Source organism: Drosophila miranda, chromosome 4, assembly GCF_003369915.1.
Source record: "Drosophila miranda strain MSH22 chromosome 4, D.miranda_PacBio2.1, whole genome shotgun sequence".
NCBI classification, from domain to species: Eukaryota; Metazoa; Arthropoda; class Insecta; order Diptera; family Drosophilidae; genus Drosophila; species Drosophila miranda.
In genome coordinates, this window is record NC_046677.1 from 24,343,321 (window position 1) to 24,355,662 (window position 12,342).

Below are 12,342 nucleotides of genomic sequence, written 5' to 3' on the forward strand. Positions count from 1 at the left end.
ACGACGCCCCTGTTCCTCTAAAAGTAATTGCCCTACCCTACCGAACTCTTATACAATCCAATAAAAACTGTTTCAAATTTATTCAAGCCCCATTTACCCAAAAAAGGCTCTCCTTCAGAGTAGTATCCTGCTTTGTAAATTCCGCAAGTATGACCGTGGCTTCCCCAAGCATGCCCCTACCTTGCCCAACCATTCCCCTTCGGTTAGGTCAACAAGTCGCCACAAAGTTCATGAAAGCGTGATGTAACCAACAGTCGAGCGAAGCACGAAAAGGGCGGAAAGACAGAGGAGGGGCATGGCACTCATTTTACTGATACGCGAAACAGACACGAGTACTCGTACAATTCCGAGTGTCGGGTAATCGCATTTTCCCCTGACTACTCTGCCTACCCCTCCGCACTACCCCCCCAACCACCCACTCGCATAACAAACAAACAAGCAACCCACCATTACCCCACCTTCCCAGACCGAGACAGAGAGAGAGAGAGAGAGAGAGAGCGCCACGTGGTCCCTGTGCTGCCGCCTTCTGATCGCCTGCTACGATAGTCAAGACTTCCCCATGTCGGCGTGTGTTCGCGCGCCTCAACTGCGACTAAAAAGTGGAGCTCCCCCAAAGGTAGAGGCCACAACAGCCTTGAGAAGGTCTCGTGTAATGGTGGTGTGCCCCTTAAATAATGCCATCTCTCTCTCTCACTCTCTGGTTCGGTCTCCTCTTTCCTAGGGCGGCCCCAACATCCGAATGCGAAGAATACTCACGAGTACTCGGACTCGTACGCGTACGTTCCCCAACCGATTGTCGATGGGGAAGTCTACGAATACGAATACGAATCTTCGTACGAATAGTATCCGCAACATTCGCTATGCTATGCTTTCTGTTAGCCCGCTTTGCTAGTAGCCATCTTTTTCGATTTTTTGCCCAATAAGACAAAAAAGAAAAGTAAAATTCACATCGGTTCGCATCGCATCATCGGAACCACGGTCTCATTGAGGATGGTGGCCTGTTGTTCTCGTTTCGGATTGTATGCATGTCTAGGCGTGTGGTTCGGTTCTGTGGTTCCCCTGATTTTCGGCATTGGTGTGTTTCCATTTTAGAGTGCACAACTTCTGTTTTCCTGGTGTAATTAAGCAAACGAAATATAATAATAATAAATTATAATTTTAGAAGGCCCCATACGCAAAAAAGGCCTTACCCTGGCCTAAGAATTGGTGCGATGCCTTTCCTCGAGGAGGGGCACAACCTGGGGGCTCCTATCTCTCCTGTGGCATCGCATCGCTCTTCGTTTGTGTGTTTTAAACATAAACGAACAGGCTCTAAGAAATTATCAACGCGGCAAAGTAATGCCCCGCCCCATTGTGCTATAAAAAACGTTGGAAATTATAATTCGAAAACGGAAAATGCCCCCTATCTATCTATTTGTTATGTTAATTTTACAGCCAGCGCCAACCATTTCGATGTTAGTGGACTGAAAACCTGAACGCCAGTTGGAGTCCACAGCTGCAGAGCGCACTACAGTACCCCAGTCCGGTCTCCAGTCCAGCCCCACCCAGCCCAGAGACCGAGCATTCCTAGCCCCACTCAAACTGCCAAGCTTCAGCGCCATCTCCGCCTCAAGTTCCAAGCTCCAGCTGCTCCATCTCCACCTCTGGTTCCAAGCTCCAGCTCCAACCGTCGATTACCCAGTTCCTGGCAAAGTTGCGGCCAGATTTTTGCCATTTCTATGAAAACTTGGTAGCTCTCGGGTTGCTTCTAATGATTTTCTATGCCCATCGCTGTTAAAGAGCTCCCCAGCTGCGGCAACCACTCGGATGTGCGCCACGCCGCCGCCGGGGTAACAATCTGTTGAATGCGGCCTTCTGTCTGGTGTCTGGCCTTTAGTGGCGCGCGGTTGAGAAATGTACGTTCTTGGTGGAGTTTGCGTCATGCGATGTTAAGGGAACAGGCGAACAGAAGGCAGCCGATGGATGACGTAAGACGTAACGGCAAACGGCGCAACGAACCGAACGAGATGGCTATATACGGGAACAGACAACAGAAGGTCGCACAACTTGTTCACTGTGTGTGTGTGTGTGTGTGTGTGGGTGTGTTTGCTGCGAGATAGAATGGGTTTGCGAGTGTGTGCCTGGTTGAGTGGGGCCAATGTACTCGGTCGTTCAGTGCATTGCACTCACACTCACACCAATCCTCTTTGTTATGCCCCTTCGCGGTGTTCTGTACTCGTATCTTGAGTCTGAGGATCGAACGAACAGACGGGAGAGACGCTCTTTGGTATAGGGTGGATGAGCTCCAGCATTTGATGAGAGTTCTCCTACATAAAGGTTTCGGGTAAGAAGATCAGCAGATCACTAGATTACGGAGTTCGAAAAATCATATTCCGAAACATTTGTGATCTTAAAAGTTAAAGACTGCCTATAAATTTGCATTTTCTAATGCAACGAAAAAACACCTGAATGCCTATGAGATCATAAGAAGATCAAAAGTCCTATTGATGGATTATTTCAGAATAAAACTTATTTGAAAATGTCTTCAGTTAGTTCCATTTTTAATTATAGCTGAGATATATGTAGGTCCAATTTTTGAAGCATTATGACACTACATGTTCCCTAAAAGATTTTTAACAGATTTCCTGTGTGTATTAGAATATCCCCTTTTTTTCAGCTGGAACTATGGATCATATGGAATATGTACTCCTGTTATCTACCTGTACCTACTATACACTCTATAAATAGACAATCTGTCAGTAGTAATACCACAGAGATGTTCTTTCACCTTCAACTTCCTACCTGTTGCCAAGTCAACTTATAGAGGAGATCGACATTGCCCGCCGCCCCTTGCGCCATATCGGCAGTATGTTGCAATTACGGCAACGTCATCGCGTCTACGTACAGTGTGGTGTGCCATTTCTTCTTCTACTCGTAAAATGCACGTAGCTGCAGCTAGCTCTATCTCCCTCTACAGAACTAGCCCTCTCTCTCTCGCTCGCTGCCTCTCTATAGCTCTATAGCTCTCTTTGGTCTATGGGTGTGAGAGTGAGTCTCTAGCCGGCTCCTATTGCCGCCCCCTCCAGCCCAGTGCAGCCAGAGAGCGGCTGATGGAAAACTGTTTGAAAAGTGCATCTCCCGATGCACCCGACACCCGCCACCCGCTGTCGCCCTGCATCTGCCGAAGCGCAGTCCCAGACCGAGGCCTAGTCGAGCCTAGAGTCCGACGCGTCGTCTGCTTGGAAAAACTCTTTGAGTTTTCTGTTAGACAGAGCGCAGACGACATAGACCAACGATCCATGAACGAACCACCGAAGCAGCAGCAGCACCAGCGCCAGACCAATCCGATGCAACGAATGCACCTATTGGGGGCACATGCAACTCCAACTGGTTGCATCTATTGCCCCGCCGTTTGCTACGGCTAGGAAAAATCCTGGCCTCAGTTTTTCCCCAAAATGAAAACCACACGAATGTGTGTCTAGCGGCCCATAGAAGACTCCCCTCCCTCCAAATGGTAGCAATCCTCCTAGCGGACCCTGTTTTGGGGGTACTTCTACCCCAACCTCCGTTGCACGCGTACCAATGAAAAATGGTTGAAAAAAAAGTTTGAAAAAAACGTTGTATGATTTTTCTTCGTCAATATTTTGTAACAGAGACGCAGCACCGATGCAGAAGCAAATTCCCGGATCCGACGACGACTTGTGTAACAATAAAAATGCACACACGGCCAGGGCGAGAGCGAGAAAGAGTGATAGAGACTGACTGCGAGAGGAAAGAGTCATGTCACGTCACCTCCACATCGGTTACTCTTTCCTACTTCCCCTCCAAATGCAGTCGATTGCCCCAGTTCTACGTTTGCGTGTATGTGTGTGACTCTGACTGCTGTCTCTCTTTCTGTGTGTGTGTTCTCCTGCTTTGAACGTTTTTCAATGAGAGCAAGCGAGCCAGACATAAGCGGTACGAAAGAAAAAGCAAAAGAGCAATGCAATCGATGTTTTAGTCGGTACAGTGGTATAAAAGAATTTGGAAAGTGGTACATTTTAGATTTTATGTAGTACAATATTAACAGCTAATTCGTATAATCAAAAATCAATTCCCAATATATGTATATCTTATACAGAAAATATATGCTTTCGCCAATGAAAACTTTTAATCGATCATAAAAACGAAAAACATTGGTAAATCTTTACTCAACCAATTTTCACCCGATTATCAACCGATGTGAGCCCACTGTGCAAGTGCATTCACCTTCACAGACGCACACCAGACACCGCTTGCATGTGTTACTGCAGCTGAGTGAGAGAGGGAGCCAGAGAGAGATTCGAAAAAAAATCGAAGGCAAGCAGAGAGCAAAAGAGGCAATGCAAGTGCATCTCAGTCGCAGCGCAGCAGCAGCAGCATCAGCTCCCAGCAGCCCCCACACACCAAAACACCCCAAGAGACGAAGGCAGACACAACGGCGTACAGCAAACGGAGAGCAATGACGTTTGCTCGTCTCTCACACACTGATACAACCCTGGCACTTGGACATGTATTAACTTGTATCGAGATTTGTGTATGGGAAGGCCTTTGACTGCAAATCTTCTCCACGCGAAACAAGGCGCGCACCTGCTCCGCCCCATTCTCGCTCGCTCTCACACACACACTCGCAGACGCGTACATTTTTGCATTTGCTGTATTTATTTTTTGCAAAAAGTGCATCGCTTCGCTACGAAATCTGGGCTCCTTTTCCCAATGTAACACAACCATGCACCATGCGAGTGCGGATGGCCCCTAGGGGACCCGTTACGACAAAAATGGCGTGAACGTGGACGTGGTTTTTACAGCTCTTCCACCCTGGATGGAGATTGAAGTAGGATTCTCTCGGAGATGGGGCACAGGATTATGGTAAGGGACCTGAAAGGAGGCTGGCACTGCCAGTGTTCGTTTTCATTACATGTTATCCCTCTCCATCAACGGTCGCGGGCTCCATTCCCCGCAATGGAGCCGTAGGTTCTCCTCCTGGTGTACGGCTCCTCTCCAGCTGGCGGCCAACTCGGAACACTCTGGGGTCCGCCGGCTGCGTGCACAAAAGTAACAAAATGTACTGAATGTCATCAGGCTCTCAGTTTTCTGTAGAGCAACGATTTTACATTACGCTGTTCGTTGTCGTCGGACTTTGTGGGGGGCTCTCAGTACGGTACACGCTCATTGCGCGATATTCCCCCCACCCTCTCGTTCACCCAACCACTCTCTTACTTTGTGTGTACTCGCTGTGTGCGTGTGTCTGTGCTGTGTACTGTGTACTGTGTGTGTGTGCGCGTGTGTGAGCTATACTTGCGCGGTTGCTCCCCTTTCAATCCGCCCTCTCCCCAACACTGTACAAGTATTATCTGTGGCTCCACTGCCCTGTTGTCTCTTTTGTTGTTGTTGTTGTTGTATGCCTTTGCCTTTGGCGGGGTCTTTGCTCCCGCTTTGCTTTATCATTCTCGTCTTGTCTTGCCTTTTTCTGATGCGCTTTCTGTGTATGCGAGAAAGACAGCAGAATGCATTTCTGGCCATCCTATTCATTCGACTTTCGGTTGCCAAAGAGATAAATTCTTCCAAGGAACGGATTCTGCTCAAATAAAAATCGCGACTTATGGGGTATATTGGAATTGGTTGTTCAGAAGGATCTTATCACATGGTTCAGATCAGCTTCATTTAACTCTTCTTTGTGATTACTACAGAATATCAAAGAGTATACAATACTACAATTTGTGGTACGGGCGCGTGGGTTTGGTACTTCCATTCTGCAAAAATCTGTGGCCCCCACAATTTTTATGATACGAGAAACCCGAAAAAGCAGAATCATGGAGGATGACCAAATCTACTAGATTTCCTTAGCTGGTTTTAGACTGTGTATCGGGTATAAAAGTAGTGAAGTCACAGTGTAGTAGAAAAATTTAATAGAATGAAAAAAATGGGATTTAAAAATATCTGAAGAAAAAATTTAAACAAATAAATAACCAGTGATCATGTATCATGTCTTAAGGTTCATGGCGAACGCCTGTGATGCATTATCCCTGGGTGGAATGAGCGAGATATAATTCTTCTCCGTCCAGTGGCATCCATGGTGCAATATCCATATTTATTACATCAAAGAATGGCTCCAGGAATCAACATATTCGTTCATATTCTTTAAAATCGGGAACATTTATTTAAAGGCATACTAAAATCTAGAAGGCTTTCTCCCTCCAATTTTGTTGTATAATTAATTTATAACTTTCGCTTGATATGCTTACGTTTTGGACTTAGGTCTAGGAAAACGTTCACACACTGATATGCATCGGTTTTGCTAAGAAGTTTAGCTCGAATTCACGATTTGATATGTATCGATTTCGACTCCAGGATCAACAATTATCTTTCAATAACTAAAAATTCGTCTAACTTGAGATAAATAACATCGCAAGATGCGGTCGTTTCGTATATGTACTATATGTATGGATAGCTGGAATGGTCGCTGCTGCTGGAATTGGGCTTACTTCGGGGGCATGTTAACTACGTATCACAGTTTCAAAAGTGCGTGGGAGACTCCTTGATGGGCGGGGTGGGGCCGGCCTAGAACTCGTTTGCCTTTGGTGGATTGGTGGTGCCACAGGCCTCCTTAAAATTGGTGGCATTCAGCGGTGCAAAGTAGTCCTCGTGCAGGAAGCGAATAATATTCTCGATGGGACACAGGTCCGCCTTGTTGCCCCTCGAGTCTCGGGTGACACGCAGACTCTTGCCTCCCTCGCAGAAGTCGATCTGCTGTGTGACATCCCGCCCATTGTAGACGACCCGGAAATAGTAGTCTGTGTGCGCCTCGCTGCGGTACACCTCGAAGGCCAGCCGCGAGGCATAGGCAATTGTCTGTCCCTCGCTAATGGCGATTCCCAGCGCCGCTGTAAGATACTGCATGGTGCAGTCGTGGCCGGAGTATAGGACGAACTTGGTGCGATCTCCCGAGATCATCTTGAGCATGTAGCTGACGATGTGCCGAATCATTCCGTAGGATCGGAGCAGCCCGGACAGCTTGTAGTACGCATGATCGGCGGAACGCTTGGACAGTTCATCGGCAAAGGACATCAGGGTGTCCACATGGGTCGCCTCCACGCAACCTTCTTGATGATCCTCCTCCTGTGGCAAGGAGGGATTGCCATTGTCTCCCTCGTTGGACTCTGGTTCCATGTTGCCATTGTTGACCTCCTGCTGCAGATTGGGCGCCGCCTCATCCTGATCAATGTTGATCACATCCACCAGCTCCTGGTTGGGGTTCTTCCTGGCCGGCCTCGCCGTCGGGCTGCGTTTCTTGTGGCGACAGGGCAGTGGCGCCTCGTGGCACAGAACCGTCAGCATAGCGTCCACAACTTCAAAGGGATTGGTGATTCCATTCGGCGTATGCTGCAGCAAGGTGCCGCCAATCCACTGCATTGCCTCCACAACATCCAATCTTTTCAGCAGCTGCGTGTCGCCCATGGCCTGCAGTCGTTTCCGGAGCAGTGCCGACTGGGCACAGGTGCATTCCCCGAAGCAGAAGGCCATGCTGTGGGATTCTCGCACGTTCAGGCCCAGCCACTTGTCCGCTGGCAACAGGGTGAACAGCATGGCCAGGGCAGACTGAAAGGTTCGACGATAGCGCGTGGTGTAGACCACCACCTCATCCGAATTGAGCAGCGTGTGCGGTGTCGTCTCCATAGCCCCGCGATTGAGTGTCGGCTTGAGGAGCAGACCCAAGGGATGGGCATACACCTGATGAATAATGTCACCCACATGCAAGAATTGAGAGATGCCCCTGAGGAGAATAGAAGAGAACGGATATAAACCATATGAAGTGCGTGACAGCACTTACTTGTAGGTAAGTTGCCCCAATGGACAGCCACGCTCTGTGGCTGGAAGCAGAGGAAAGCCATGAAAGGGTCCCACCTTGTTCCAGTACATGTGATTCGAACCCGAAGCAGAGCTGCTCGAATTGTGAAGGAAACTGCGATATCTGGGGGTGAGTAAGCGGTAAGCGATTACCTAAATGGGATGGGAGGTGTACCGTGCACCATAACCCACCTGTTGACCAGGTTGTCCGTTCCTCCACCCACGCCACAATTGATGCCTGTTGTGCGGACATGCGACATGGGTCCACGATCCCCGTGACGAATGACGAGGAGCACGCCTTGCAGCTTCCAACCCTCCAAGATGCCGCCATCGTCCAAACGCTGCAGCTGTCCAAGCGGAGCACAACGCACTCGATACTTGGCAAAACGCTGAGCATACGAGGAGGACGATGTGTCACCCAAGGAACTGATTGTGCCTGAGCTGCTGGGGCCAAAGCCAGCCCCAGCACCAGAACTCGTCTCCACATTGCCCATATAGCGATACATGCCTGTGGAGGAGGATGCCTTGGATTAGAGATATGAAAGATTAGGAAAAATGCAGCTGCTCCATCTTACCCGCTATGAGGAGGAAGATCCAAATGCTGAGCAGCACATAGCAGTAGAAGGTGCGATGCTGCGTGGCCAGACGCATCAGTTCCTTGAGGAGCAACATGCTACCACGACCTTGCTCCGCCTGGTTCTTCCCTTACCTTACCCTTCCCACAGCGGATATTACAGGGCATATAGTATTCTCGATGGCGGCACTCTCAGAGGGTATTCTATGCTGCTTAAAAGAATGAAGTTTTCTAGGCAAACAAAAATCCTTTTAATTGCTCCAATTCCACTTCGTCGGAGACCGTTTTCACAGCTGGAAGAAAAACCTGGTTTAATTATTGGAGAGAGAGAGAGAGAGGGGGTGGATGGAACTGTCAAGCGACGACGTGGAGCATGTCCAATTGTCAAGGCATGCGCATTGGAGGTCACAGCGTTATCAGCTGTTTTGGGAGCCAGTGGTGGCGCCTGAATGGGGGGAAATTTAAACAAATATATACAGCGAGATGGGATCTTTTGTGATTAGCTTCAAGCTTGAGAGTTTACTCTTTAATTAAAAATTTGAAATGCTCCCCATACAGTGTGGCTTTGGGTGTGGCGGCTTTTTGGCTCAAAGCTAAATAAATATATGCATAATTGTATGTTTAAACTGGCTTAATGGCGTGCCCTCATGCGCCTTAAGACAGCTTACAAATATATATAATAATGTACGTGGTATATGTATGTATGTATGTAGGTGTATCTGGCAGATCAGAGATCATCGTATTCTCGTATGCTCTTTTGGAAGCAGCCTAATCCTGCGCAGCAGTCAAGGCCAAGACTGTGAAACGTACTTCGGTGGGATCACGGGCCATAAACTCTTTGCACACCTTGGCCGCATCGCTCACAAAGGTCTCCTCCGTGGTCTTGCCATGCTTGATGGGAAACGATTTGCGTCCATCGAGCTCGTAGAGGGTGCCATCTTTGTTCACCAATGCAATAAAATGATGGATCACACTCTCATGCTCGTCGGCATTGGTCTGGCCCTCTTGAGCCAAGGCCTGATGGTCGGCTGTAAACTCGGTATCGTGCTCCAAAGCAGAGCCACGCTCCTCTGGCGACAAAGCGGCGGTTTTCTCCAGGAACTTCTTCAGAACTCCCCCAGTTACATCCACTCTGAAAGGAGTAAGACATAGGGTAAGGTGATGGATCTCTTGGATTCGATTCTGACAAAAGGAACATACTCCTTGTTATTGGCCACGCTATGGATGAGGGCCACAGTGCCGCAAGCATTGTGAGTGAATTGGCGCATGTAGAACAGATCGTCGGGATGCTGCTCCTTCACATCCTTGATGCGCTCATGCTCCTCTGCACGATGTTTCTCATACTGCAAAAAAATGTGTGTAGAACGGGACCTGTTTATGGACAGAGGGAACGCTTACAGCCTCGCTGCATGGAAAGAGCAATATGAAAGCCTTCACTGGACGCGGAATAAACTCGAGCATTTCTTCGTCCAGACCAATGACGTCATTCACCGACCAGGCAGGCGACACGCCTAGCTTGTGTATGTACTTGGTCAGCACCTAGGAATGGGTACAATATCAATGGCGTCTTATAATTGCCAATTTCAAAGGAGCAAAGCACTTTTTGCAATGCCGGCAATCAGCCAATATCCCAGTTGCAGAAATTTTTAATCATCCACTTAATAACTATAGTAATTACCTCGGGGTTGGATTCAAGTGGCGTCCAGGTCGACATTTTTCTTTATTTTTTCTTTTTATACGTTCGAACAAAATTTACAAGCAAAATGGCTTTGACTGAGAATTACCGGCACTTTTGTGGTGTCAATGTGTTGGGAAGCGCTCAAAAAGTATGCTTTTCACAGTGCTGCACTGCAGAAGTATATCGATATCGCTATCGAAATCTATCTCTAAATTGTTTACAAAATGAGCAAAACAAAGAAATCGCCACAGAAACAAAGCGAAACAGATATAAGAACTACATCTTTAACACCAGTGCGATGTGAGTTAGCTTAGTTATCAGTCTGTGTAAGTTTTACCTTTGGTATAATTACAGATCTGGACAGCCCGCGCCTGCAATCTCCCACAAGTCACGATGCCACCTTGGGCACCTGCAAAACGCGTCTGGAAACGTTGGTGAAACAACTTCAGGATAACTATGCAAAATGGCAGCTAGCCCAGCAGCGGGGCACTGCCATCTGCTATGCCATTGAGGCCAAGAAGACCAAGTGCTTGGAGAAAAGCGAGGATGATGACAGCATCAGCACTGCCTATCCAGACGACCTGATCCTCCCGTGCAACAAGTTGGCCATCATTGCTTCGATCTTCGGGGACATTGCCAACAACACACGCGAAACGCTGAGGCAGCTGCTTGCGCTAACAAAACTACCTGGCGCGGCGGCAGACACCATATTCTATCGCTCCTGGCGGCTGTCGCAGTTTGTGGCCTTTACCCGAGAACTCGCGGAGCGATACGAAGAGGAGGCGCTGGTCAAGATACAGGTTTCAGGTGAGAGGTTTAGGTTAGGGTATATTCTAGGAGATTATATGTATTCTATGTATACTTGTAGAGAATATTGCTCATTGCACGCGGAGAAGCGATCTGATAGCACATACATCTCTCTGGGAGTATCCGGAGCATGTCGATGCCTACGTTAAATTGGGATTTCTACTGCTGGCCGAGGAACTAAGCTTAAAATAATCAACTATAAAGATTCATGCACGTTTTTACAGAATGTTCAAAGTTTTCTTTTTAATTATATGAGAAGTTTTGGAAAGTCATATTTTTCCAAGGGGAATGCTGCAGAGATTATATATATGGTGCTATATGGCTATTCTTGTCATGTCTGTAGACAATTTGTTAATACACTTTTTATATGTTCATGTTTTCCACTTAAAAATATCGAAATCTATGAGAGGCTGGAAAGCAATCTGTTTCCAAAAGGAATGAAGTGCATAGATTATATTCAAGTCGATAGCGAGATCCTGTCGAGTCGTGCAGATCCATTATGCTTGGACCACCACCAAAACCAGGCACAGGACAAGCCCAAAGCCATGGCTGCATAGTAAACGCAAGTGACGAATTTTAACTTTTTCTGAAAGCGACAAAGATAAATATAAAAAACCACTAATAAATCCAAACTATGTATGTTTTCCAACCTTCTTGGTGCCTCCATTGGCCTGGTTATCATCTATCTTCTGCAACTCATTGACAGTTTTCTCAATCTTCTTTAGATCCTTGGACATCTGTTCCAATGTCTCCAGTGCAAAGCGACTGGCATAGCGCTTATCCCCGACAACAAGATCTTCCACGGGCATCATTTTCATCCTGGAATTGGCGTTCTCAAAGGAGGAACACAGCGCCATGGTATGTTCTGTGGCTTTGCCTATGATCTGAGAGTTGTATTCTTTGGCCATTTCCGAATTGCAAAGGTAATCATAGCTGGGATCCTGGTTGCCCATTTCGGCAAATATTTGCAGCATCTCGGCGCGGTGCTGCTCCGGTTTGAAACCAAATAATTGCAGATCCTCGTCGGTCAGCGAGGCTAGGTCGCGGTAGCAGATGCAATCGGGTATGGTGCTGTTCGAAAAGCTGCTGGACTTATCCACCAACAGCGTCTTGAGTAACTCCCGTTCACGCGTTGTATCCATCTTGACACTAGGCCTCACGTAGGAACGCTTCCTGAAGCCCAAAAATGGTTTGTCCAGCTTCTGTTGATGGGTTTGCTTTTGGAATTCCTCGTTGGCGTCAAATTCAACGGCAGAGGGAATATTAGCAAAGGATGCTAATGGCACATATTCCGCGGCCATGTGGAGGCTGCGATCTAATATAATAAACTAAAATAAATGAAAATGCAGAGCAAAGAGCATCCGATTTCTTCTTTGAGCCAAATGCTCTTTTTGCAACACTGTCCCGCCGACCAGTGTGAACAGAGCGCATATGAATT

At 47.6% G+C, this 12,342-nt stretch overlaps 4 protein-coding genes across 4 annotated transcripts; 1 reads left to right on the forward strand and 3 right to left on the reverse strand.

Annotated features, from left to right (window-relative positions):
* Positions 1-6,134: 6,134 nt before the first annotated feature.
* On the reverse strand, positions 6,135-8,822 carry LOC108162068 (2-phosphoxylose phosphatase 1). The gene is made up of 4 exons (XM_017296613.2): positions 8,421-8,822; positions 8,038-8,353; positions 7,829-7,969; positions 6,135-7,771 (listed from the first exon to the last, which is right to left on the reverse strand). Exons 1-4 carry the CDS (start codon positions 8,515-8,517, stop codon positions 6,559-6,561), a joined length of 1,767 nt encoding a protein of 588 aa, XP_017152102.1. The 5' UTR covers positions 8,518-8,822; the 3' UTR covers positions 6,135-6,558.
* A 143-nt stretch (positions 8,823-8,965) lies between these two features.
* Positions 8,966-10,223, reverse strand: LOC108162072 (ubiquitin carboxyl-terminal hydrolase). The gene is made up of 4 exons (XM_017296619.2): positions 10,098-10,223; positions 9,818-9,958; positions 9,620-9,762; positions 8,966-9,551 (listed from the first exon to the last, which is right to left on the reverse strand). The coding sequence occupies exons 1-4, from the start codon at positions 10,131-10,133 to the stop codon at positions 9,188-9,190; spliced, it is 684 nt and encodes a 227-aa protein (XP_017152108.1). The 5' UTR covers positions 10,134-10,223; the 3' UTR covers positions 8,966-9,187.
* Positions 10,224-10,270: 47 nt separating this feature from the next.
* On the forward strand, positions 10,271-11,130 carry LOC108162073. Its single transcript, XM_017296621.1, has 3 exons — positions 10,271-10,397; positions 10,452-10,904; positions 10,966-11,130. Exons 1-3 carry the CDS (start codon positions 10,322-10,324, stop codon positions 11,094-11,096), a joined length of 660 nt encoding a protein of 219 aa, XP_017152110.1. The 5' UTR covers positions 10,271-10,321; the 3' UTR covers positions 11,097-11,130.
* On the reverse strand, positions 11,120-12,305 carry LOC108162071. Its single transcript, XM_017296618.2, has 2 exons — positions 11,555-12,305; positions 11,120-11,490 (listed from the first exon to the last, which is right to left on the reverse strand). The coding sequence occupies exons 1-2, from the start codon at positions 12,203-12,205 to the stop codon at positions 11,362-11,364; spliced, it is 780 nt and encodes a 259-aa protein (XP_017152107.1). The 5' UTR covers positions 12,206-12,305; the 3' UTR covers positions 11,120-11,361.
* Positions 12,306-12,342: the final 37 nt, after the last annotated feature.

Bases quoted from the DNA above. Each gene is read 5' to 3' on its own strand.
- LOC108162071 (XM_017296618.2), bottom strand. From the start codon at position 12,205: ATGGCCGCGGAATATGTGCCATTAGCATCCTTTGCTAATATTCCCTCT. The intron at 11,491-11,554 runs GTTGGAAAACAT...TGTCGCTTTCAG, and splicing joins CCAATGGAGGCACCAAGAAG to AAAAAGTTAAAATTCGTCAC.
- LOC108162072 (XM_017296619.2), bottom strand. From the start codon at position 10,133: ATGTCGACCTGGACGCCACTTGAATCCAACCCCGAG. The intron at 9,763-9,817 runs GTAAGCGTTCCC...ATTTTTTTGCAG, and splicing joins TCTTTCCATGCAGCGAGGCT to TATGAGAAACATCGTGCAGA. The intron at 9,552-9,619 runs GTATGTTCCTTT...TACTCCTTTCAG, and splicing joins AGCGTGGCCAATAACAAGGA to AGTGGATGTAACTGGGGGAG.
- LOC108162073 (XM_017296621.1), top strand. From the start codon at position 10,322: ATGAGCAAAACAAAGAAATCGCCACAGAAACAAAGCGAAACAGATATA. The intron at 10,398-10,451 runs GTGAGTTAGCTT...GTATAATTACAG, and splicing joins ATCTTTAACACCAGTGCGAT to ATCTGGACAGCCCGCGCCTG. The intron at 10,905-10,965 runs GTGAGAGGTTTA...GTATACTTGTAG, and splicing joins GGTCAAGATACAGGTTTCAG to AGAATATTGCTCATTGCACG.
- LOC108162068 (XM_017296613.2), bottom strand. From the start codon at position 8,517: ATGTTGCTCCTCAAGGAACTGATGCGTCTGGCCACGCAGCATCGCACC. The intron at 7,970-8,037 runs GTGGGTTATGGT...ACTCACCCCCAG, and splicing joins ACGGACAACCTGGTCAACAG to ATATCGCAGTTTCCTTCACA. The intron at 7,772-7,828 runs GTAAGTGCTGTC...TATTCTCCTCAG, and splicing joins TTGGGGCAACTTACCTACAA to GGGCATCTCTCAATTCTTGC.